Source organism: Otolemur garnettii, unplaced genomic scaffold, assembly GCF_000181295.1.
Source record: "Otolemur garnettii isolate 467f Iridium unplaced genomic scaffold, OtoGar3 scaffold00049, whole genome shotgun sequence".
Classification (NCBI taxonomy): Eukaryota; Metazoa; Chordata; class Mammalia; order Primates; family Galagidae; genus Otolemur; species Otolemur garnettii.
This window is the reverse complement of record NW_003852444.1, coordinates 11268483-11292794: the sequence shown is the minus strand read 5'-3', so window position 1 is coordinate 11292794 and position 24312 is coordinate 11268483. Positions and strand designations below refer to the sequence as shown.

Genomic DNA, 24312 nt, shown 5'->3' with positions numbered 1-24312 from the left:
TTTTTCAACGTTTCATGATTTTAATGCTTCAAAAGGTTACATTGCAGACTGTGCCTCAGTCAGGTGTGTCTGCTGCTTCCTCACAATTAGATTCACGCTACGCAGTTTTTGGCAGGAGTATGACAGAAGTGATGCTGTTGTGTTCTTGCTGCATTTTACCAGATCTCGATGTGGCCCTCCGGAATCTTCACTGTAGATTTACTCCACGTAGTTTTGTAGTTCATAAGTTTGAGGCAATGTGAGACTACGTAAACATCCTGTTTCTCAAAAGTTTCCCCCCTAGTGTTAACATCTATTGATGTCCTTTGCTGAATTACGGTTGTCAAATAGTGTTTTCATAATTCTATCATTCCTTCTACATTTATTAGTTTGCATTCTATTGTAAGGGAAGCTTTCTCCTTTCCCCATTCATTCATTCATTCATTTGTTTATATATTAGTAGGGACCCCTGGTATCAGTATGAAGCCTGCCTATGTTATTCAGTGGGTTACTATTATTATTGACTTTGTTGCTTAAATTGTCCCTGATGGCCAGTGACGGCCCCTTCGAGTTGGCATGGCCCTTTTGGTATGTTCCCACTTTGTATTTTCCAGGCTTGGGGCTTAGCTATTTCTTCAAGAAGTCATGGTTGCTTTTAGTGGAAGATGATATTTAGAAACCGAGGTCTGGGCATCTGTTGGGCCTGTCGCCATTAGCAGGTGTTGCTCCCATCTCCTCTCATGACAGGCCTGAGGAGTATCTTTATGAATATACATACATACATACGTGTATGCTACATGTGGGTATAATAAGCATGCACGTCTATACTTACATTTATTTTAGTATTTCTCTCCATATAAAACCATATCAATATCTCCAATTCCAAACCAACACTACAGAATTCATTTTAATTTCTTCCCTTTCCATATTTGTAACTCCCTTATCTGACAGTCAGGCACTTGGCTCACATTATGCTCAATTTATTTATTATGGGACCAGCTCCTCCACGAGTCATCTCTCTCCCATTGCTACCGCCACTGTCCCTCCCTGACCAACCCTCCTCCCATCACCTGGGCTCTAACACCCTGCCCAGATGCAAGAATCTTGCTCTTGGTCAGCACCTCCCCCGACCCCCGCACGGAGGCCCACCTTGCTTGGTTCTATCTAAATGGCTTTTGGACTGAATTATTCAGGAAGGAAAAAAGCAGCAGGAAAGGTGGGCACTCGGCTACTTTCAATTATTATTAGTAAACATTTACTTGGGACATGCCTCGTGGCTAAACAGAAAATGGAAGTCCTCAGAAGAGAACGACCTCACCCTCTGGGTGCTGGCCCAGTACTCGCCAACCCCATCCTCCTCCCAGTATGATGAGAACTGCCCTCTTCTAGATCCCAGCCTCTTAACCTGGTTGGGGACTTTCTGCTAAACTTACTCTCTTTTTCTGGTTATTTCCATACAGAATGGCTATAATATCATCAGTCTTAAAAAGAAACCTCTCAGAACCTCACATCTCCTCCACCTACCTCCATCTCTTCTCTCTGCCTTACTTTTTAGCAAAACTTCTCAAAAATGCTGCCTTGCCTCTCTGTTTCCACCTCCCAAACACATTCTTTCCTCAACCCCATTCTGACCAGGCATCAAAACTGCCCGTCAAAGACCTTCATGGTGTCAAATTCACTGGCTGATGCTACTGATTTCATTCAACTCATCAGTTGTTTTAGTGCGCCTGGTCATTCCCTCCTTCTTGAAACGCTCTCTTCCCTTGGCCTCCACACCCGCCCCGTTTGTCCCCCATTTCTCTTTGCTGGTGCCTCTCCCTGCCCCCAGCTCTCAGGGTTGGTGAGATCTGGGTTCTTCTCAGCCCTCTTTGCTTTGCAACTCACTGCCTTGGGCGGCACATCCAGGGCCAATTTCACATCAGCAGTGAAAACCCCAAACTCTCCAGCCCCAGAGGTATATCTAATGGTCCACATAGCCTTCTCTACTAGGAATTACAATTTGTATATTAAACTAACATGATCAAAACAGGACCTTTGCTCCTGCCCATACCACCTCCTCAGTCTTGCTTGTGTTAAGTATCTCCATCTCCTCGGTGCTCAGGCAAATCTTGGGGTTCTCACCTTTGATTTCTCTCTTTCCCTCACGCCCCACGTCTAATGCAGTGGTCTGTCTTGTCTGTAGAGCTCCCAAATCTGACTTCTCAGTCTCTCCACTGTTCTCACCCTCACCCACGTCATCACTTCTTGCTTGGATCCTTAAGGTAATAACCTCCTGGTATTCTCCCTGACCCCACTTCACTCTTACTTGGATCACTCTTCACTTCAGCCAGAGTGAGCTTATGTAAATATAAAACAGATTGACTGATGGCCCTGCACGAAACTCTCTAATAATTTTTCATCACACTCAAAATATAATTTAAATCCTTACCACAGACAAAAAGGTCCTATACATTCTGGACCCTGCTTACCTCTGCGAGCTCATCGCCCTGTACAAGTGGCCTTTTTTCACTCCAACCCCCTGACCCATCAACCTTGCTTCTGTCTCAGGACTGTAGTGCTTTCTGTTCTGCAACCTAGAGCACATTCCCCTCAGATCTCTTCCTTTTGTTCTGTCTTGCTGTGTTTCCCCAGGCTGCACTGGAACTCCTGGGCTCCAGCAATCCTCCTGCCTCAGCCTCTGGGGTAGCTGGGACAACAGGAGTGCACCACTGTCCCCAGCTCCGGGTTCTCTCACTACATGCACGAATCTGCTCTGACATCACCTCCTTATAGCTGTCAGTCTTCACCACCCAACCTAAAATAACACGCACCCTTGATTAACACAGCCCCGCTCCGTGACAGCTCTGTTCCTTTGTTGTTGTTTTGCATAGTACTCGTCACCACCTGACATCCTATGTTTATGGTTCATCTTCCCCTAGAATGCCAACTCCATGAGATCAGGACTTTGTTCATTGCTTTGCTTTGTTTTTTTAGTCGAGAAGGGGTCTCGCTCTTGCCCAGGCTGGTCTCAAACTCCTAAGCCCGAGTCTCAAACCCCTAAGCTCAAGTAATCTACCACCTCCGCCTCCCAAAGTGCTAGGATTACAGGAGTGAGCCGCTGCGCCCAGGTCTTTGTTCATCTTACCACTACAGAGTGTCCCAAAGGTCGCCCTACAGGGGAAAATTAACAAGCTCAGATTTTATGTCTTTAATATTTTTAATATTTATATATCAGCATATAGAGAAATACTTTGTAAATATTTCATAAAATTTTGTAAAGACTATCTTGTAAATAAAGGAACACTTAGCTCCTATTTCCCGTTTTCCTATACATGGAGGGATGGCTGGTGACCTTTGGGCCACCCTAACACTTGAGCGGCGCCTGGTGCCGAGAGGCTGTGCTGATTTGGTGAATTCATACCTGAGGATTCAGGCAATGCCAGAGTGACTTGTACGGTGACTAAAATCCTCTTCTCCCAGGAGAGAGAAGGCAGGAGTGGGGAGCTAAGTGGTACGTGCTGATCCATGAGGCGGTGAACAAGCCTCTCCTACACTGAGGAGGAAGTTGGAAGTGGCTATAAAAACTCGGGACAATAATTTCTGATGTTCTCGAAACACCATCATCCTAATGGTGATTCATAACCCCCCTTCTGCTTCTGTACAACAACATCTTTCTAACTTCACAGATAAATTCGTTTCCAATGGAAGAAAAACACCTTCTGCCTTAGTCACTGGTATTTCCAAGTCCTGCGTTAAGCACCTGAGGGTGGGGAGTGTGGGTTCTTTTATTTTGGGTTCACGTGTAACATGTGGCTGCTGCAAAAGCATTTGAAGACAGAAGATAAGCTCCTGACAGCAGAGTAGCCGCTGTCCTCGCCACCTCTGCTGAAGTGGAGCCCAGGCTCCTGCCCTGTGGCCTGCCTTCCGAGCTGGAAATCAAGCGACAAAGCCACTTCAGCTCGAGCTGGAATAAGATTTTCAATGACTCTGTGGTCATGCCTCTGAGGCTGGGGTGCACGTCACCTCGGGGAGATGCAAAGCCAAGCTAAACGTGCAGGTTGGCTTTGCTTTGCCAGTTTGAGGTCGATTGAGGAACATGGCCTGTGGCTATGGAATGAAGAAAATGGTTTTTCCCTTTGTCCCTATGGCTGCACAGGCAGCAGATAATAGGCAGCTGGCCCAGCCCTCTGGCCCTCAACCCCGACCTTATATATTCTCAGGGCATGCCAGGGCGAGTGCACTGTGGGCACCAAGGACCGCAGGCTGGCTGTCGGGCAGAGCTACTGGGGAAGTATGGGCCACTTAGGGTCCAGCCCAGGAAGGCTAGGAAGGAAAAGCTCATCACTAGAGCAGACCAGAACCCTGCAACTGACCACTGTCCTCTGGCTTCCACGTTTGCATTTAAAAGCTGTTAAGGAAATGTAATTAACTTTGAAGGTAAGGTTATATTCAAAGTTGACTGCTCTCTTCACAAGGATCACCACCACAGCCCTGTAAGGACCCTGCAAGGAGAGGCAGAGACTGTCTGGGGGGACAGGGAAAGGGAAGTCAGGCTTTTCTGCATGGGAAAAGCTTTGAAGTTATGGAGGCCTTGCCTATGCAAACCCACTGCAAGAGGCCTGAAGCGCCCTGCCAAAGCCAAGCGTCACCGTTTTCATTCAGAGTTGACTTGGTTTGAGGGAATTTCAAGGACTGAACTGCCGTTTCAATTTCCCACTCCCTTAAACAAAAAGTGTAAATACAGTGACCACATTTTCTGAACCCAAAGAGAATTTAACAGTGGACTGTCCCCAGAATTATAAGCGTATGCTATCATGTCTGGAGAAGGCCATGGGTCTGTTTGGAGGGGTAGAAAAGGTAGAAATAACTTTGAGTAGGATGATTTGTTTTCTCCCCCAAACTAAAGCAATTCAACTGTTTTTAGGGGCTCTGCCGCCAATATTGAGGCTGGAGGGACCAGAGTGGAGATAGCACAGTATGAAATACACAATTTTATCATTTTCATTCAAACATCAGCCTAGAGGCAGGAGAATGAATTGGGTGGTTGGTCATTTTTCTGTCAAACCCAGGATCCAGTGGCTCTGAGCTCTGGAAGGTAATGGAATTCAAAGTTCCTGAGGCTGTCTGGTGCTTTGGCTAACATTCCTAGCGAAAGGGACCTTGGCAGATGAGTGAGGTAACTCTCATTCTAGGTACAGGGCACAAATCTACTTTGTCTTCAGTGAGTTATCAGTTCAATCCCACACCATAGGTAAAGGAGTGCCAGAGAGCAGGAGGCGTGGAGTCTGGGAGGGAGATGGGGTGAAGGCAGGCTCCTCGGTACTCAAGAAAGGCCCTCAAAGTCGCTCAACCTCCTGGGCCTGAGAAATCAGACTACCTGGTCCCCCTGGCTCATGTGCAGTCTGGGGCTGATGGTAAAATGGATACAGCTCTGGCTCCTCTACGCTGGAGTCATTTAATTAAAAATGACTTTCCTCTTTGTATATCACAGAGGGCGGAGCAGGGCTTCTGGGATAATGTCTGCCCCCCTGAGCACAAGGGTCATCAGGAGCCAGGGCCCGTCCCCTCCTGTTTCCCTTCTGTTGCCCCAGTCATCACTGGCACCCCTCCAAAACAAGTGGGTACAGGGATAAAGAGTAAACAACAAAACCTCTGATATTTGGCTTTTTTAAAAGGCCCAGATGAAGAAGTGGCTAAAACAAATGTAATACAATTTTGAAACAAACCTGGCCGTGTAAGCCAGCCCACGTGTTCTTCACTAGCCGGTGCAGGTCCTGGGGCAGCCACACTCCAATCCTCTGCGGTTTAGACTACGCGTCCCAGGGTGACGTTTTAGACTAGACACAGCCTGCCTGGGGAGTAAATCCCTTTGGGCACTGATGGAAAAACCAATTTTTAAAAATCTAATAGGGACCATGAACTATTTTTAAGGAAAGTACAACCAAGGGCACAGAGAAGTAAATACAAATACAGTTGTCCTTTAATTCAGACAATTAAAGCATTCTACTTCCTTGGTTTATAAAGGACTGCAAACCTAAGAAATTACTAAATGGTAAGAAGGACTAAATATATGACTAATGATTTTTTTCGGAGGCTAGAGGAGAAGGAGGGATCTATCAAAAAGCATTTCTTAGAATGCCAAGGACCCAGCATGTGCCACTCTGTTCCTCTGCAGGGAGAAATCTAAGAGGGGAGAATTGCCCCTGTAACAGCAGCGGCAGAGCCGGGCAAGACCCCAGGACCCTGGACCCAGGAGGATACTCTGTGCACTCCTGGCTACCCGCCTCTCAATAGGTGGTCTTGGGCCCGGCGTAGTGGCTCACTTGAGCTCAAGAGTTTGACCAGACTAAGCAAGAGCAAGGTCCCAGGTTTACTAAAAATAGGAAAATTACCCAGGCATTGCAGTGTGTACCAGCTACTCAGAGGCTGAGGCAAGATCACTTGAGCCCAAAAGTTGGAGGTTGCTGTGAGCTAGGCTGATGCCACAGTATTCTAGTCTGAGCAATAGGGTGAGACTCTTGTCTCAGAAAAAAGACAAGTGAGGCAGGGGTGCTGGAAGGCTAAGGGGTGAGAAAAGCTTAAATACAAAGAGGCCCGAGGAGGGAATGAGATGGCAGAGAGGAGGAAGCAGAGACAGGGAAGAAAACTTTGGAGAGGGAGCCAGGAGGGCGCACTGGATGACATCAGCTTATTCATTCTAAATACCAGCCTTTCAAGAATAACGTAAGGTAGATTCCTATTTATTAACTCACTTGCTTCAACGGCTGCCCATTCAATTGTTCTTCCACTGCTCTAATGCTTTTTGTAAAAAGTTTTCACCACAGATTGTCATTAACTATAGTCACCACAACTAAACCTTTGTTGATCTAATTCTCAAATCTTAAAAGGGTCAGCTTCTGGAGTTCACTGAAATGCAAGTTTCTGGCAAAAGTAATTCCACCTGTAAACTGGAAGGTTCAAGTGAAGAACCACATCTTCTCAATTTCTAAGTGAGAGAAGTCGAGAAAATGTGGTTGTTTGTTCAGTTCTAAGCCAAATACTGCTTAAAACTATTGCTGAGGGTCTCCTGGGTTGACCAGCTGGCCACAGGTATCTGGCTTTTTGCCAGTACACACTCACTACTAGCTGTGATTAGGCAGGAATTTTTTGGCCATGCACTGTGGCTCATGCCTGTCATCCCAGCACTGGGGGGGAGCAAGATGCAAGGATCGCTTGAGGCCAGGAGTTTGGGAGGCTGAGACAGGAGGATCACTTGAATCCAGGAATCTGAGGCTGCTGTGAGCTAGATTATGCCTCTGCACTCTAAACTGGGTGATGGAAAGTAAAAAAAAAATTTTTTTTAAACGACCATATGTTAGTGAATTTTCTGTGATGAGCTACTGAGTTCTCGAGAGGACTCAGTGCTGGTTCAACCCAGCTGTTTTCTGTAGCGAGCCCATCTAACCTTTATTTAGTGCGATGACCTCTGACCAGCTTTCCCAACCCTTCATTCTTCCTGGATTCATGAACTAAACTATTGTGGTTCAGCGTGAGTTCTACTTCATAACCCGGTTTATCTGAAGGATAAATTAATAACTGGTGCTGGGAGAAAGCTGGCCTGAAGAACCCACCCTCCCTCCTGCAGATGTCCTCAGCGTTAGAGGCCCAACTCCCATGCTGCATTTCCCTGCCAGCCGCAGCACTGGCAGCCCGGGATGTGCCAAGTTCTTGGCTCTAAACTGTAAAACAAGACTGTATAGGAGGGAATTTCTGAGTTAGTTGATTTGCAAACACCATTCCAAGTCACTGTGTAAACATTTTTATTTGTGTTCCTATTACTTCTCATGGGCAGTTACCTGGCTGTCACCCCAACAGCACCAAATTGTGTCACCCCTCAAATCACCAGAGATTGCTTCATTCCCACTCAGATAAACTCAGCTTATTGTGCACTCCCAAAACAAAAAACCCCAAAAAACTGTCTAAACCACTAATCATTTTGCTATGAAATAGTAATCAAGAGTATCTCAGTAATGGTAGGTGAGTCTCCAGCGCCCCCCAGAACCAGCATGAGGAGCACAGGTGTGTTCCCCAGCATAAGTAAAGACATCACTCAGATGGGGCCAAGTTAGGAAGTTGGATGAAGTTCACAAGTTCAACCTCACTTCCTCTAAATACAAGGTATTTGGGCCACATGGACGCTTCCCATACCCCTAACTCCAAATACCACTTTATCAAATAATCGCACAAAACCATCCCACAAAACATTGACTGGGTACACAGAATGCACATGCTGTGCATTCTGACTCTTCACCATAACCCTAACAACTAGGTCATTTGCTCCCCCCAACCCTATTTTTTTTTTTTTGGTTTGGGATTCATTCAGGGTACAAAGAATTAGGTTACACTGATCACATTTGTTAGGTAAAGTCTCTTTTATAATTGTGTCCCACCCCCAAGGGGTGTGCGATATACCATGACCCTCATCCCCCTCCCTCGTCCCCTCTCCCCACTTCCTCCTCCCCCTGACCCCCCTTGTATTGGATCATCTATTGCCTCCATATTATAATTGAGTGCATTGGATTCTTGCTTCTCCATTCTTGTGATGCTTTACTAAATAGAATGTATTCCACTGTAATCCGGGTTAATACAAAAGATGTAAAGTCTTCATCTTTTTTAAGAATAGTATTCCATGCTATACTATACCACAGCTTGTTAATCCATTCCCGGGTTGGTGGGCATTTAGGTTGTTTCTGCATTTTGGCTATTGTAAATAGAGCTGCAATAAACAGTCTATCAAACATCCTTATGATAAAATATTTTTTTTCTTCTGGGTAGATGCCTAGTAACAGTATTGCAGGATCAAATGGGAGGTCTAATTTGAGTTCTTTGAGGATTCTCCATATTTCCTTCCAGAAAGGTTGTATTAGTGCAGTCCCAGCAGCAGTGTAAAAGTGTTCCCTTCTCTCCACATCAATGCCGGCATCTGCCTCCATTTGCCCCCCTTTCCCTGTTGAGAACTGGAGGCTTAGTGTGTGGCTAAGTGCCCTGGTGAGTTCCACAGCAGAGACAGAGTCTCAGCACAGAGACACTTTATTTCAAGCCTGTATTCTTAATCATTTTGCTAAATTCTCTCTGTAATAAAATAAAAATTCTACATAAGGCAACTTTTTTTTGAGACACTGTCACTCTGTCACCTGTGTTAGGGTATCTCGGTGTCATAGCTCATAGCAATCTCAAACTCCTGGGCTCAAGTGATCCTCCTGACTTCGCCTCCTGAGCAGCTGGGACTATAGCCACCTGCCACAACGCCTAGCTAGTTTTTCCATTTTTTTGTAGAGATGGGGTCTCACTCTTGCTTAGGTAATCCACCTGTCTCAGCCTCCCAGAGTGCTAGGATTACAGGCATGAGCCAACCAGCCCAGCGACAAAAGAAATTTACATGATACTGGTTATTTTCTCCCTCTCTTATCTCCCCCAAAACCTCCCCCTTTAGCTTCATTGTGAATATTTGCAACTCACTCAACAGCAGGGCTGAAGCACTAATCCCGATAGATAAGGGAGAGCTGGGCTTGAACCCGTCACCCCTGGTTCATGGGGCTGGCGCCCCACTCCTTGAGCCACAGGCGCCACCCAGTAGAAAAGGGAGAGTTCTAATCAAGAAGTTTTGACAAAACTGGAAAGAGGAAAAACTCTAAAGGCTGATTAAAAAAAAAAACAAATTTCATAGTATTGTAGGGTCAGAAGGGCCTAATGGAGGTTATCTAAGCTCTTCTCGCCCCAGGCAGGATGACTTAAGTTAGCCCAAAGAAAGGAAGATTTATACAGTCTGTGCAGATCTTCCTGAATTCCTTTTACCTGAGAGGCAAGTTACAACCATCACTCGCCTGTCTGAGGCTCCGTGAACTGCTCTGCAGCTTTTTAGGGGAAAGGTACAGCACAAATGCAAATTATTAACAATATAAATCAGCTCAAGTCCCATAAGCATAACCGTCTAACCCAGCCAAAGGACTGTGTGAGGCTCTGAGGTACAAGGCAAGTCTTTGTCTGAAAATATATTTATTATTGATAGTGAGGGAAGTAAAGATGTCAGCATTCATGATAGAGGTTGTATAAGCCAAGGTTGCCTTTCCATTGATAAAAATACCTTATTTCACTTGTAATCATAAACATTATTCCAGTAAAAGAGGTACATTTTCTCTCCTTTTGTCTTCTTACTTGCATGATCACCATAATAAGTTAAAATGAAATAGCTCTTATATAATCAAAGGAGAAAAGAGAAAGAAAACCGATATGCCACAGCCTAGACGGTTCTACCTGGCAGCCTTACCGCCCCGAGAGCTGTGTTTGGGGCTGTCTTCTCTCCACTCCAATTCATTCAGCGGCCCACCCTGCTGTTTGAGTAGAGGGTCACCAAATGATGGGGCTGGGTTAGAGGAGGAACACTTTATGGTTAGGAGAAGGTGAATAGAATGTAAAAGAGAAGGAGAGGGCTGCCTTTCTCTTTTAATCACCATAAAGGGGTTCGCTAAGGCTAAAGAGTGTCCGTTCATGGCTGATCCCTGACCTGGGCTGCAGCTTCTCAAATTGTTGCTGATTGAAATATGACATGATTCTGTCCAGTCTGTTCTTCTGTGCGTCTGGTTTGTGGTCTTCTCCTCAGTGGTCTTCTCTTTAAATGGGTTATTATCTTACTAGGAAAAAAAAATGTTCCACCTCTGGAATTAATGTTGTTTCCTGTGTTCTCAGAGTTTTTATCCTCCCTTCTCAACCATGCTCTGTAAGAGAAATAGAAAGTGTAAGTTTTACCACTGGAAGGAGAAGGTCAAACAAACAAACAAACAAAACACCAATGCAGTTAACCATTTAGTACAATTTGTATGTCTTTCAAATATCTACTTTAAAGACATCTAAAGCAAAGCATATGCTTCCTAGTCTCAAAATATGACTACCTTTAGTCACCAGCACACGGGCTGAGACCCTAAGGATGAACGCCGGGGAGTGGGGAAGGGTGGGAGTTGGGTACCATGTCCTTACCAGGAGCATCTGGGAAAGTTGGGAGCATTGCTGGTGGCCTCAGGGGCTGGGCAAAAACTACTGCCCAGTGTGTGCGTGCATGCGTCTATATGTATGTGCACTGGGGCACAACCCCCAACCCCAAGTGCCATGAGAGGGAACCTCTTAATTGAAAAGAACTCAAGATCCTCTCCCAGGGGACCTGGAGGACTAGGCAGAAGGCAGTGTTTATGTGCTTACAAAGCAGGGCAGAGTGACACAGATTAAGTACCTAGTTCCAAACTGCACAAATGATCTCTACATTCTCTTTAGTTGTTTATTTTGGGGAGTGGCAGAATTCTTAACCATTGGATTAAAACTCTATGACCGGCTGCAGCAGAGAGAATACTGTCTCCATTTTGAGAGATCTTTAAGATCTTGCCCCTCTGATTTTGAAGTTGCTCAGAAGAGGCTGGGTGAGTCTGGAGGTTGCTTCTGTTCACCGGCTCATGCCTGCCTCTGGCCAACTGTCACCACCTTCCAGCCATCCACACTCCCAGCCCCTGACCCAGATCCTGCTGGGTACTTGCTGCACTCAGGTAAGTGCTATGGGGCAACTAACACGGACATCCACAGAAAATTAAGGAATAACACAGGATAATACTTGCTAAATAAATGCCAAAACTTATTGTACTGAATAAACATAGTCTAAAACTCAAAAGGAACAGAAGAACATCTGATAATAAGCCATGTTCTTCTTCCTTCCATTTCTTGGGTGTCCCTCCAGAGAAAGTAAGTGTTGGAAAGAGGCATGGCTCTTCCCCACACAGTAAGTGAGCTTCTCAGCTGCTCTCTCACTGTGGAGAGAACACAGCTGACCGGGGGTGGGACTGCAGGGCAGGGAGCAGTGAGGGTAAAGCAGTGGCAAAGATTCAGAGGTGGGAACAAGCCTATTACAGACGGAATATTGGGGAGAGGGCTTGCTGGGAGACATGGCACAAGCCCAGGATTTATGGAGGGAAAGAGTATGAAGATAGTTCCGAATGGTTGCCAGGCTGGGAGACTTCCTGGAGGCCATGGAAAAAGTACAGGACCTCAACAGGACCCCAAAGTACAGGACCCCAACACATGCTTTAAATAGGAGGAAGACAGGAAGGTTGAGCTGACATCCTTGTGTGACGGAGCCAAACGAGGGCAACTTGGAGACGGTAAGAACAGTGAGCAGGGAAGAGGAAACAAACAGAGCCACGAAAAGACACGGGAAGAAAAGAGCAATGGTGAGTCCCGTGGGGGCGGGTAGGGAGGAGGGGGCTCAGGGGCAGGTCCTCAGTGACAGGGAGTGTGGCGGTGCTGGGACCAACAGGGAAGGCAGGAGGAGGGGCCAGCTGGAGAGTGAGGAGAGTGATTTAGTTCTGGGCTTGTGAGAGAGACGGTTGTGGGTGAGACACCCCACATAGAAGTATCTAGAAGGAAGTTGCAGGCCTTGAAAGAGAAGTCAAAGGTCTCTAGATACAAAGATTCAAGGTCAATGATTTAAAAAAAAAGACTGAAATAAAGGGACAGAGCAGACATAGTGGAAGAACAAAGTCTCTTGTCTTGGGTGTTGGGTCACAGGAGCCGAGGGTGAAGAGTTATCCTAAGACATCTTCACCCACAGGTTTCTAAGAAGACCCTGTCTGCAGGGTACAAAAGAACAGATATAAAGGCAGAACTAGCTTAGACATAATACATACCGAGAGTGGTCACAAGACATAATGATTCAAATAGGATGGAAATTAGAAAAGCAGAAAGACAAAATAGGTCAAGTGGAGGACTGCTCAAGAGACAGTGTCTGGCAGAACTCACAGTGGCAGGTGGGACATCTTGCACACCTGTTACTCACATGAGCTCTGTATTTGCTGGGAAAAATCAAATCTGAGCATCTAAGAGTCAGAGGTGGCCTGGTAACGTCATATTGCCACAGTGTCTCAGCTACCCTCACCCCCTTGTAACCTCAGCTGTGGGAAAGTGTCTCCAACTTAGGGATGGGAAGCTCTGTAAGTACCAGGTATACAGGCAACCTCCTCCAATGTTCTTTCCCAGATACAAACTGGAAACCAGTATAAAGCAGACCTGCACTGAGCCCAGCTCTTGCATTTAGTTACGGAAGAAAACATCCCCTTTGTAAATGGTGCCACTTTGCCCTTTGGCATTGTGGAGGTTACAGATTCAGCACATTCTTCAACACACTGATGGGAACTTTAAGGTGTTACCTGCCTGGTCAAGAGAACATGGCTGTCCTGGTCCCTTCAATTTAGGGTTTATGGTTAAAAAGACACATAACAATCTCCTTTTTTTCAAATATTGCAAAGCACTCCGAGCTACCACAACATAATTAAAGCAACAGTTAAAATAGCTTTTCAAGGGGCTGGAGATTTTTTCTTTTTACTATTCTTCTCCATGCAACCTCAACTGAATATAGATGGGTAATTTGTCAGCCAAATCATACGATGCTAAGAATGTGAGATTCTGTTTGAGAGAGACAGGATGGGCTTGGCTGCTTTGAGGATCAGCATGGCAGTAGTAACGACTACTAACCAACCCATCCACACAATACCCTGTGTTATGTGCGTGTATTAAAATCCTACTCAAGTGACCCGCGGTGATTCTTTGCGGACATGGCGGCCACAGAAGAGCTCCAGGCCTGATCTATGAACACACTGTCAAACTCCACTCAGCGGTCACCAAAGGGTAGCAGAGTGGGACAAAACTGCCAAACACTTGTAATCACAGTGTTACAGCCTCGAGTTGGATTTTTAAAAGGATGAGTACATTTGTAAAACATTCTGACTTACTACTGTCTCACAGCTATGCACCCAAACCTGCTCAATCCCAGACCCCAGGGCTGTTGGCTGGCGGGGTCCTTGGGCCTGGTGGGGTGCTCGGCTCCCACCTTGGAGGTTCTCCTATATCTCTGTATTGGTTCTGCAAGTAGTTGCTGTTGGGCTGAATTTCAACACTGCATAAATTTAACACTGCATAAATTAACATAGGAAATTCCCAAAAGAATGAGGGAGAAGCTTTGCAAGTCATAAAAAATTGCTTCTTTCATTTAAGGAACAGCTAACACTTAATCTTCATGTGGAGGGAGAAATTCCTTGCTTTTGCTCATCACTCAGGCACTGGGGCCTGCAGAAACTCCTTTTAGAAACAGCTTGGTAAACCACTGAAAAGGGAGAGAGGTTCAAGCACCGGTGATGCTCTTTTCCCGACTCTCTTTCCTATTCCAGCCCCAGAGGAACCCCTGGCGTCTCACACTCTCAAGCAAGAACAGTGCCCCTGGAGACCTGGGGGGGGGGGGCGCAGCTTCCCATAACTGAAACCACCCTAACCACTCCCCTCAAGTATTTTTCTTTTGCTGTTGTTGAGACAGAGTCCCACCCTGTGCCCTGAGCAGGGTGCAATGGCATCACAGCTCACTGCAACCTCAGACTCGGGCTGTGAGCATCCTGCTGCCTCAGCCTCTGGAAGCCGCTGGGATTATAGGTACTTGCTGTGGAGCCTGGCTGGGTTTTTCATGTTTTTTTAGGAGTTGGAGTCTCACTCTTGCTCAGACAAGTCTCGAACTCCTAAGCTCAAGCAATTCTCTCTCCTCAGCCTTCCACAGTGCTGGGATTGTAGGCATGAGCCTCCGTGCCCAACATCCCCTCAAATATTTTTGCTACATAGTAATCGCCTCAGATGATCTTTTGAATTATAGCTTTTAGGAGGGGCTGACTATCAACCACTGGCTGTCTCACTAATTTAAGAGATATTATGGCAATGGCAATCCTGGATTACAAACTAATCATCATGAAGAAAATATAATTTATTTTTTTTTTGAGACAGAGTCTCTCTCTGTTATCCTGGGTAGATTACTATGGTGTCATCATAGCTCAAAAGCAACCTCAGACTCTTGAGCTCAAGAGATCCTCTTGCCTCCATCTCCCAGGTAGCTGGAGTACAGGCGCCTGCCCCAACGTCCAGTTAATTTTTCTATTTTTAGTAGAGATGGGGTCTTGCTCTTGCTGAGGCTGGTCTTGAACTCCTGAGCTCAAGGGATCCACCAGCCTTGGCCTCCCACAGTGCTAGGACTACAGGCGTGAGCCACTGCACTTGGACTTAATTTGTTCTTTTTTTAAAGATACCCTCTTAGAAGGCTGCTCTCTGGATGAACTCCCTCGGCACCTCACCAAGACTGCAGCCCCATAGAGCGAGGTACAGAAGGGAAGGTTTGCACAGCAAACAATGGAGACCAGTCCAGGGTCAGATCCAGCATTGGTACTGGAGTTTCTACTGAGAAGGAGGGACAGGAAAGGTGGGGAGCAGAAGACAGAGAAGCTGCATTGAGGAAAAAGACAGAAGGAGAAGATTGTAAGCCAGAGAGGAAGGGAAATCATCCACAAATTGAATTTACAAGGAGCACAGAGAGAGCTTTGCCGTACATCAAGCACTGGTCCCTACCGCCTGCAGATCTGATTAGCCAACTTATTTTGTTTTCACTCTCTGTCCATTGCCCCCAGCAAGTGCTGTTCTTTGTTCTTCCTGCTTTGGAGGAAACACAAGTTCACTTTTTTCCTGCCTGGATCTTATTTTAATCTTCTATGACAAATGTTCTGTGTAATATTCAAATTAAGTTACAAGTAATTAACTGTTTTTACAACTTGCTGTAATAACAGACACAACACTAACACACTGCAGTTCTTGAAGGACAAGCTTTAGAGAAGAAATACCTATTAAGAAAAATGAAAATCTATTACCATGGTAATATTTCTTCTATTAAACTCAGATTTTAAATAAAAAGAGAGAAAACGTTATAAAGCAAATATTACTGTCTGTAAATGGTTTAGAAAAGGATTCCTATGACGGAAGAGGCTGGGGTAACAAATTTAAAGTTTGGAATTTAGTTTGCTTTGACGTGACTACAAATTTGAAGGGCCGCCCTACCAAAGGATTGGAAATCTATTATGAAATCCCCATGTGTCATCCTGTGTACCAGCAGCCCAGCTGGGCGATTAATAAATGTCATTAGGTGATGATGATAAAGAAGCCTTTCAACACAATAAAAATATGCTTCTGTGGGTCCTCCCGGGGAGTCAGCCTTCTTGAGGTTCCTCCACGCTCTCTGATGGTGGCCGCCCTATAGAGTAGACCCTAACGTGGGGCAGAGGTGAGGAAGAAGAAGGGGGCTGGGAGCAGCTGAGCAAAGGAGGGTCTGGTCACAACCACCACCGAGTCAGGGCCCGTGTCACCTCGGCTCAGTGCCTCCTCCCTCCCGTCCATCCACAACAACTAAGGGTGGCTCCTCCTGGGGGATCACCTACAACTACAAGGGCAGCCAGAGACCTCTTCTCAGGGGTCCCACCCTCTTTCCAAACCATTTTCCAATTTGTTCCTGAGGGTAAAGATTCTCTCCTGGGATTGGTGTGATGAGACCTCTGCCAGAGTGCTGAGACCTGTAGGTAGTGACAGCTCCTTGTCTCCGGAAAAAGGAAAAACAAAGACATTGCAGGATATCTGAAAGGCTGGAGACCTTTACTGCTGTTCAGGCCAATGGAACCCAGAATCTCAAACTCCTAAGCACAGTCTCTTGGAGTATTTGGGTCAAAATCCAGATGCCTCGGTCCCACCTCAGGCCTTCTGAATCAGACTGTCCAGGAAGGGGCTTGGGTGTGTGCATTTTAAACAAGCTCCCCAGGCCACTCTGACCTTTACCCACATCCGACATCTGCTATTACTGGGAGAACACTCTGGGTTTGGAATTAAGAGTGGACGATTTGGTCTGGGCTCCATCCTTGTAGGGATCACTTAAACTCTCAGGGTGCTAATCTTTGCAGTGGAAAGATGAGGTGGGGTTCCATGATCCCTAGGATGCTCCCAGCTCCAACAGCCACAAGTCTATTAAACCATCTGCACAGAATGCAGAATTCATCTGAAACAATGACAAAAAACAGCTTGCCCTAGCACTGGGTCTTCCTTTTAAGAACCCTGATTTCTAAGCAATAGCTACTAGAACCTCTTCATACTCGAATAATAGGGAAACATTTGAACTAACACAGATATTTATCCAACAAAAGTACAATTTACAGGGGAGATGAAATATACCGTCCTTAAGAAGGTGGACAGAAATTCTGCTATGGCAAATTCCGTCATAGGCACTTATTCTCTATCTTTGGTTCTGGAGGCTGATTCTATATTGGAGGTGTCATTTATATTTCAGAGGTAAGAGACTGGGGTGTTCTAGCCTTGGGCTGAAGTGCGGCTACGCTGAGTTCTAGCTTCACCTATCAGGGTCTTGACCCTGTGCTCCTCACTGCAGTCAGGTCACCCTCTGATCCCTCACAGAGAGGTCAGCAAGAGCATGTGGGTCTAAGGTAGGGCTGCCTCACTGAGAGACGTCCCTGTTCTGGCCCTTCCTTGAGCTGGGCTAACTGACCCCCTGTCTGGTTTAAGGACTGAAACCTCTTTATGGTTTATGGACTCCTGATTGCCCCACCATCTGACTTCAGGCCCCACACTGACCTGTCACTGGCCACCTTCCTGGGCCTTGCTTCTCCAGATCCTGGTTTCCTACTCTATCTCCAGAATCCCTCACCAGCCAGGCCCACACTTCTCGGGGTGAAAGGCATTCCCACGGAAGCCTGTATTTTCTAATGGACTTTATCAGCCAGTAGGCTGCACTCAGCCAGGCAGCACTGAGACAGCTGTTTTTCACTTCACTGACTTTAGAGAAACTGTGAAACTGTTTCTATTCCCTCCTGGTTCATTCTGCTACCTCGGCTTTCCCAGGGCTGTCAGGAGTGTGAACTTCAAGGCAGGGGTATATAGTCATGGGAGTCCAGGCAGGCCTATCAGAAACGCACATGTTCTCCTGAGTGAACGTTTAAGGCAGATGGCAAAAATCTAAGAGGCAAAAGCACAAGTACTGGAGGTCTCCAAAGTAGGGGTGCAGCTTATACCAAATAGGCCACGTCTCTTGAGTGTGCCCATGAACATGAGCGCTCACGCGTACCACCTCTCGCTTTCACACATGAAAGTAGAATCAGTCCTGGAATGACAGAGCTGGAAGGTCCTCAGGGATCTCCTAGTTCAAACCCTCAATTTATCAAAGAAGAAACTGAAGCTTAACTTATCAGGACTAGATTAGGATGGTAGCAACAGTATTTCCCACACGCCTGAACCTCCAATGTAATAGAATGTTCCGTAGGAAACCAGTAAGATTTTGTCCCTTTTAGCCAAATGCAGTGGGGCTGGGAAAATGCTAAAATGCTTAGGACAGGCACCTCCAAAGCCACTCAGCTCTCCAAGGGAAGCAGCACTCCCCAGGGCATTATCCCACAGGCAATGCAGAGTTGAAAGCATCTCCTTTCCACATCTTATAAGATAGAGAATTTGGGCACATTTTACTGTAAGTGAGCTTGGGCTAGGTCTCCTGAAACCAGCAGCAAGACAGAATGGGAGCCAGGTTTTAGTGGCAAGAAGAGGTAATCCAATCTCAGGGAGCTGAAGAAAGTTATGAGGCTGAGCAGATATGAGAAACAAGAGACAAAGAGGTATCAGTCAGTACTTTCCTACACTTTTAAATGCTGCGTCTCAGATAGCCAGTCAGTAGCTTTTATGTCCTAGAAATAATTCTAGCAATTTAATATCTCTTTCCCTTCATGAAGAACACATAACTTAATATACCAGAAATAACAGTCTACATGTCTCGTGTCCACCCATGAGGAATTGTTTACGAACAGCTGAAGAAAGACTGATGAGAATAAATGGATGAATAAGTAGGAAGGAAGAGGAAGGCTAAGACATATCCGGAAATTTTCCTATCAATAAAATCTATTAGTCTCTAGAACAATGCCCCAGGGAGCCTATGAGAGCCCAATCTTCTGAGTCATTCCAAAGTGGAGTGGACGTGGCTGTTGGAATTATTCCATGGGGGAAGCCCTGGCTCTGCATCGGAAATGGCCAGTGTGACCTGATGGGCGGCTGTCATGGTTAGCGTTTTCCTTGTTTAGCATGTCCAGCTCGTCCTCTGGATTTAACAGGAAACAAGCAGGGGAGTGGGCCATCAGGAACTGCTACAAGTAGTCGGATGCGTATCTTGCTGAAGTCGCCTCTAACAGCAGGGGTAGGGTTGTAGTCACCAGGTCATCAGATAATTCCCAAGGAGCAAAAGGACACCCTGGTATCAGAGAAAAGTCCCTATTCATGGAATACTGGTGTACAATCCCTGGGGCATGGCCGTCTGGCACGATCTCAAAGTGCCACGGTGCAGAGCTGCCCCTTTCACCACAGGTTCTGTCAGCTCCCTCTTCGTGACCTTCACACTCTGGGACCCGCTCGTTAGTTAGTTCATCAACCCTCTTTGCCCTCCCTGTACGGTTTCCACTCTCACTTTTCTTCATTGCCTTGTTTCCATAGAGGAGGACGGGTGCCCCTTTACTTACTCAGCCACTCAAAAACTAAAACCTTCTAATTTATTTTGAATTTTCTTGTTTTTATGGCAAGGTACATCTTGGTCTGGTTGTTAAATTTACATCATGATGTGCCTGGGTTTCAGTGCTCTCAACTGTAAGAATGGTGACAATAAAACCATCTCTATTTACATATCCCAGGTTGTCATAAAAAAACAAGACACTGGATGTAAAATACCCTTGAAATCCTAAGCACTGCAGAAATGTAAGGTGGTATTGTTTCTTGGCTCTTGTCTATTTCAAAGTTGCCCATCTCAGGGTAAAAAGGTTTGGGGATTTATCTTTTTAATATTACCTTGTATCCTTGTATTATGCCCCCCCCCCCAATAATCCAATAATTGGATATAAGAGTTGTGAAAACAGTAGGCACTCTAAACCCACCAGCTGGGGTGGTGCCCATAGCTAAGTGGGTAGGGCACTGGCCACATATACCAAGGCTGGTAGGTTCGAAACCAGCCTGGGCCAGCTAAAAAACAACAAGGATAACTACGACAAAAAAACAGCCAGGCGTTGTGGTGGGTGCCTGTAGTCCTACCTACTTGGGAGGCTGAGGCAAGAGAATCATTTAAGCCCAAGAGCTTGAGGTTGCAGTGAGCTGTGACGTCACGGCACTCTACCCAGGGTGATACAGTGAGACTGCCTCAAAAACAAACAAACAAAAAAACCCCAAAACACTAGCTGAAAATAATTTTAAATTATATTTCAGGTTGGGGAAGGAGGAGGAAGGAGAGTCTCTTTGGAAATCACTAGTAATAATCTGATGGCTTTTGGCTGATCAGTTACTTTCAGTATGAAATAATAACTGAGGAAAGAAGAAAAAATAAGATTACTGAACACTGTATACGATGTAATCCTCACGTTACCCCAATTCACAGATGAGAAAAGGCAAGGCCCAAGGTCACAGAGTAAACGATGGAGCCTGGATACTAACTAACTCAGACCAGCCAGATGGTAACTCTGCTGCGCCATGTGGCAATCTGACTTCGCCTCAAGTTAACTTGGTTTTATCCTATAAATACAAGCCATTGATCTCATGGGGCTCTGTGTAGATGATTCAACACCACCTAGACAGGCAGGATGAAGTCAACACTTCAAACGCCCCTGCAGTTGCCACTTTAGTAATGTTACAAATCACACCACAGAAATAGGCGCATATGTTAGGTGTCAGCACACTCTTTGTCCCCGAGGTTCCCTGGCACCGGCTATCCAAGCCCCCCCTCACCCCAATAAGGCACTATTGTCAAGTTAGAAAAATCCATGAGTCAACCTCCAAGTCCCACGTGCTTCAGCTAGTATTAATATTGAAGGCTGGAGTTGTGAAGAGCATTATCGGAAGCTGTTTTTGACAAACAAAAATGTACGAACTTACCATTAACGGCATTACCTCTACCAAAGACCCTTAAGTAGAAGAATTCCCGCATACGCTAAGAGTGACCAAAGTGCTGCTACAGGCAAGGAGCAGGAAAAAGCCACAAGCCAGGAGGCTTTTAAAGAAAGCATAGGTTTTTAATAAATCCTGACCATATTTTTCCACTAATGTTACTGTTATTTCCTAGCTATCTAGACAATAGCAACCCTCCCATCGGATATTCAGAGCATCAGAAATTTATACTAAGTGATATTATTGTAACTACAGCAAATTAGACTGTACAAAGGCGTGCTGTGTAACTCAAACACTGGATTTAGTTGGGTTAGAAGGTCAACTCTATGGAGTTTGTCGGCAGAAGGAATCAAGGTTTCCAAAAATGTCTGCCTCTCAGAACAACCTACATCCAACTGTTAAATTGGTTAAATGGTAGGCAATTATGTGACCTGCCAGAATTGATAATTTGTTTCAGGGTTGATCATTAGCTTTTCAAGTAGGTAAATTAGACAAAATACACATCCTATGAATATCATATTATTCTGATCTGAAGGGTCAAGAGACAAACATGGCTGTGGTATATAAAAGCAGCAGAAATTCCTTCCTAAATGCTCTCTGGTCTCCTCTTTCCCTGCCCAATTTAGTGCATTTTATGTACTAGTAGAAGGATTCACCAGTGATTAAACAGTCAGGTTTTTTTTTTAATTTACTTTTTTATTATTTGGGGGGGGACAGTGTCACTTTGTCACCCTGGGTAGAGTGCTGTGGAGTCAGCTTAGCTTACTGCAACCTCAAATTCTTGGGCTCATGCCATCCTCCTGCCACAGCTCCCAAGTAGCTGGGGCTGCAGGCGCCCACCCTAGCACCTGGCTTTTTTTTTATTAGTAGAGATGGGGTCTCACTCTTCCTGAGGCTGGTCATGAACTCCTAAACTCAAGTGATCCACCTGCCTCACCCTCCCAGAACGCTAGGATTACAGGCGTGAGGCAACATCCCCGGCTTTGTTTTTTTTAGGCTAGATTCTCTGTGTGACTACTTATGGACCCCAAACTGCTAACTTCTAAATTTGTAGAAGAGGAGAAGAGAATTTGTAGAAGAGAAGCCACCTTCCTCTTCGCTGGCTCTGAATATTGGTCTGGAAGGGTGAGGCAATGACTTTGAGGACACAATCACTAGAGAACTAAAGTTCAGAGTAAGTAGGAAAAGGTATAATTTTAGTAGAAGCTTTTTCTCTGCAAGTAAATGGGTTGATGACAAGAAGGATATGGGTTCTTCTGACTATGTCCTGGACAGAAGTTATGATCTAACCAACCCATTACAGTAGTTCTTGATAATGACTAGTTAACTATAAAGCTTTGTCACATACATCGGTCCATGACATCCTCAACCACTGCCCCATGACGTCAAGCTCACTATTCTTCTGATGCCCCCTGGGAGGGCTGGCACACCCACCTCTTTGGCGCGATTGACACAGTGCATGTACTGGCTGGCCAGAGCGGAGCACTTGAGGGTCTGGTGGGTGTTCTGCCGGTAACACTGAAGAATTTTGGTCTGCAGATCAGCACAGATTGGGTGAGTCTCATACCGCCTGAAAACAAACACAGGCCCACTGAGATGAATGGTCTTCATTCGGAATAAAAGTCAAGGTTAAAGAACATATGAAATGTGAAGTAAGATGTATAAGTTGTGAAATTAGAAAAAATTTTATGAGGAATAATTTTCCTTAAACTTTAAAGAAAGATATCCAAATTGTTCCCTTGATAAAAGCGTACACCTGGTTAACAAATTCTACACAGTTATTTCCATTAATTGAAACCACCAGGACTTACTCTGGACAACATAACCTTCCCTCCCAAAGCCAAACCATATGAATGGTGTTGGCCAAGCCAGAAACCTAGGAGCCCTAATTCCTTTCTTCCATTCCCACATCCGACTGGTCACAAAGTCTGAGATCCCTGCAGTCTGGGACTCACTGTCACTAAATTAGTTCTGTGTATAAGTGTATATCCTGGATTCAACCAGTGACCTCCCAGCTCTCTCTGTACCTAAGCCTTCCGCCTCTACTCCTGCTTCCATATTCCTTCCAGAGGGTTCTTCCTAATGGATAAAACCGGGAATAGTATTTTTCCCTACCACTTTCCGCATCAAACACAAGGTCAACAGATGGGGTTCCTGTCTACTCTGTAGACTTCACCCACACCCCGCGCCCACACTGCTGCAGCCTGGATAGACCACATACCAGGCTTGGTTCTTCCTCTGCTCTGCAGTCAAATTCCCATCCGCTCCTATATATCCGGAAAATACCTACTCATCTTTCCACACTTCTGTATGTGGCTTTCTTTAGGTCTCCTCTCCCTGGTGAGTCCAATCCTTCCCCTTATGGGACCCCACGGATGCTCCATTAACTGCTGGCAACATGCAGGCAACACTCACCACACTAAGTCTGATTTAGTACCTATAAGTAAATATAGTTCACTAGCTTATATTTATTAGAATGCAAATTCCTTATTTTCTTTGTGATCTCAGCTACTAGGTATGCATACTCCTAGAGAAGTCATGTACTACACTTATTGAATGAATACAAATGAGTAAAATTCCCTGGGTTAAAATTTTGCTAATACTTACCAATCTCGGATTTTAATTAGATTGCTTCTCAGTGAATATGCTAGACCAAATGTAAATGTTTCCAAAAAGCTTATACACATAAAAATAATAAAATAAATCCAATAAATTATACAAATGGAGATAAAATGCCCTTGTTAATATGGCAGGGAAACTTGGAATATAAAGACTAAACATTCAGCGAAACACATATTACCATTTTCAATCTAAGAATTCATATATTTTTCAAATTAGTTTTGTTTCATATAAAAAGCTCCTAGTCTCTATCAGTTCTATTTTTGAAATTTACATTTGTTATTTCCATAGTAATCTTGAAATAATATTATTTTACATGTAACGGATTTAAAAAAAAAACCTCTAGAGAACATAGAGGGAATATTTCTCATGAATAAGGAAACTCTTGGGTGCTGATCTGTCTCCTCATTACTTTTATCCAGTACACTAAGCTAATAGAAATTTGCTAGAATAGAAATGCAAACCACGTTACCAGCCCCCGAGGGGATTTACTTCTTACTACCCTCAGAAGACAGCAGACATATGGAGAAAAAAACAATATCAAAACTTTTATATGACATCACTTTTGCTTTTTCATTCATTCCATTATTGCTTTGTCAAATACCTAAGAATAGAAATTAAATCTAATCCCAGACGTTCCCACGCTTTTTACGATTTCAAACTTCAGACATCTGAGAATTTTTCTGGACCCAGACTTCTGTACTCCTCTACCACGAACACCAAACACTTCTCTAATCCTCTACCATAAACACCAAAGACTTCTCTAATCCTCTACCATGAATACCAAAGACTTCTCTAATCCTCCACCAGGAACACCACAGACTTCTCTAATCCTCTACCAGGAACACCACAGACTTCTCTAATCCTCTACCAGGAACACCACAGACTTCTCTA

The 24312-nt window shown here is 45.1% G+C and overlaps 1 protein-coding gene across 1 annotated transcript in view; it reads right to left on the bottom strand.

Annotated features, from left to right (window-relative positions):
• Window positions 1–9969: 9969 nt before the first annotated feature.
• CHCHD3 (coiled-coil-helix-coiled-coil-helix domain containing 3) overlaps window positions 9970–24312 on the bottom strand; it is a 295772-nt gene continuing 281429 nt past the window's right edge. Inside the window, exons 7-8 of the mRNA XM_012806291.2 lie at window positions 22234–22369; window positions 9970–10712 (exon numbers count right to left, since the gene is read on the bottom strand). Of these exons, the coding sequence (XP_012661745.1) occupies window positions 10689–10712; window positions 22234–22369 (160 nt within the window). The 3' untranslated portion in view covers window positions 9970–10688. The remainder of the gene's footprint in view (window positions 10713–22233; window positions 22370–24312) is intronic.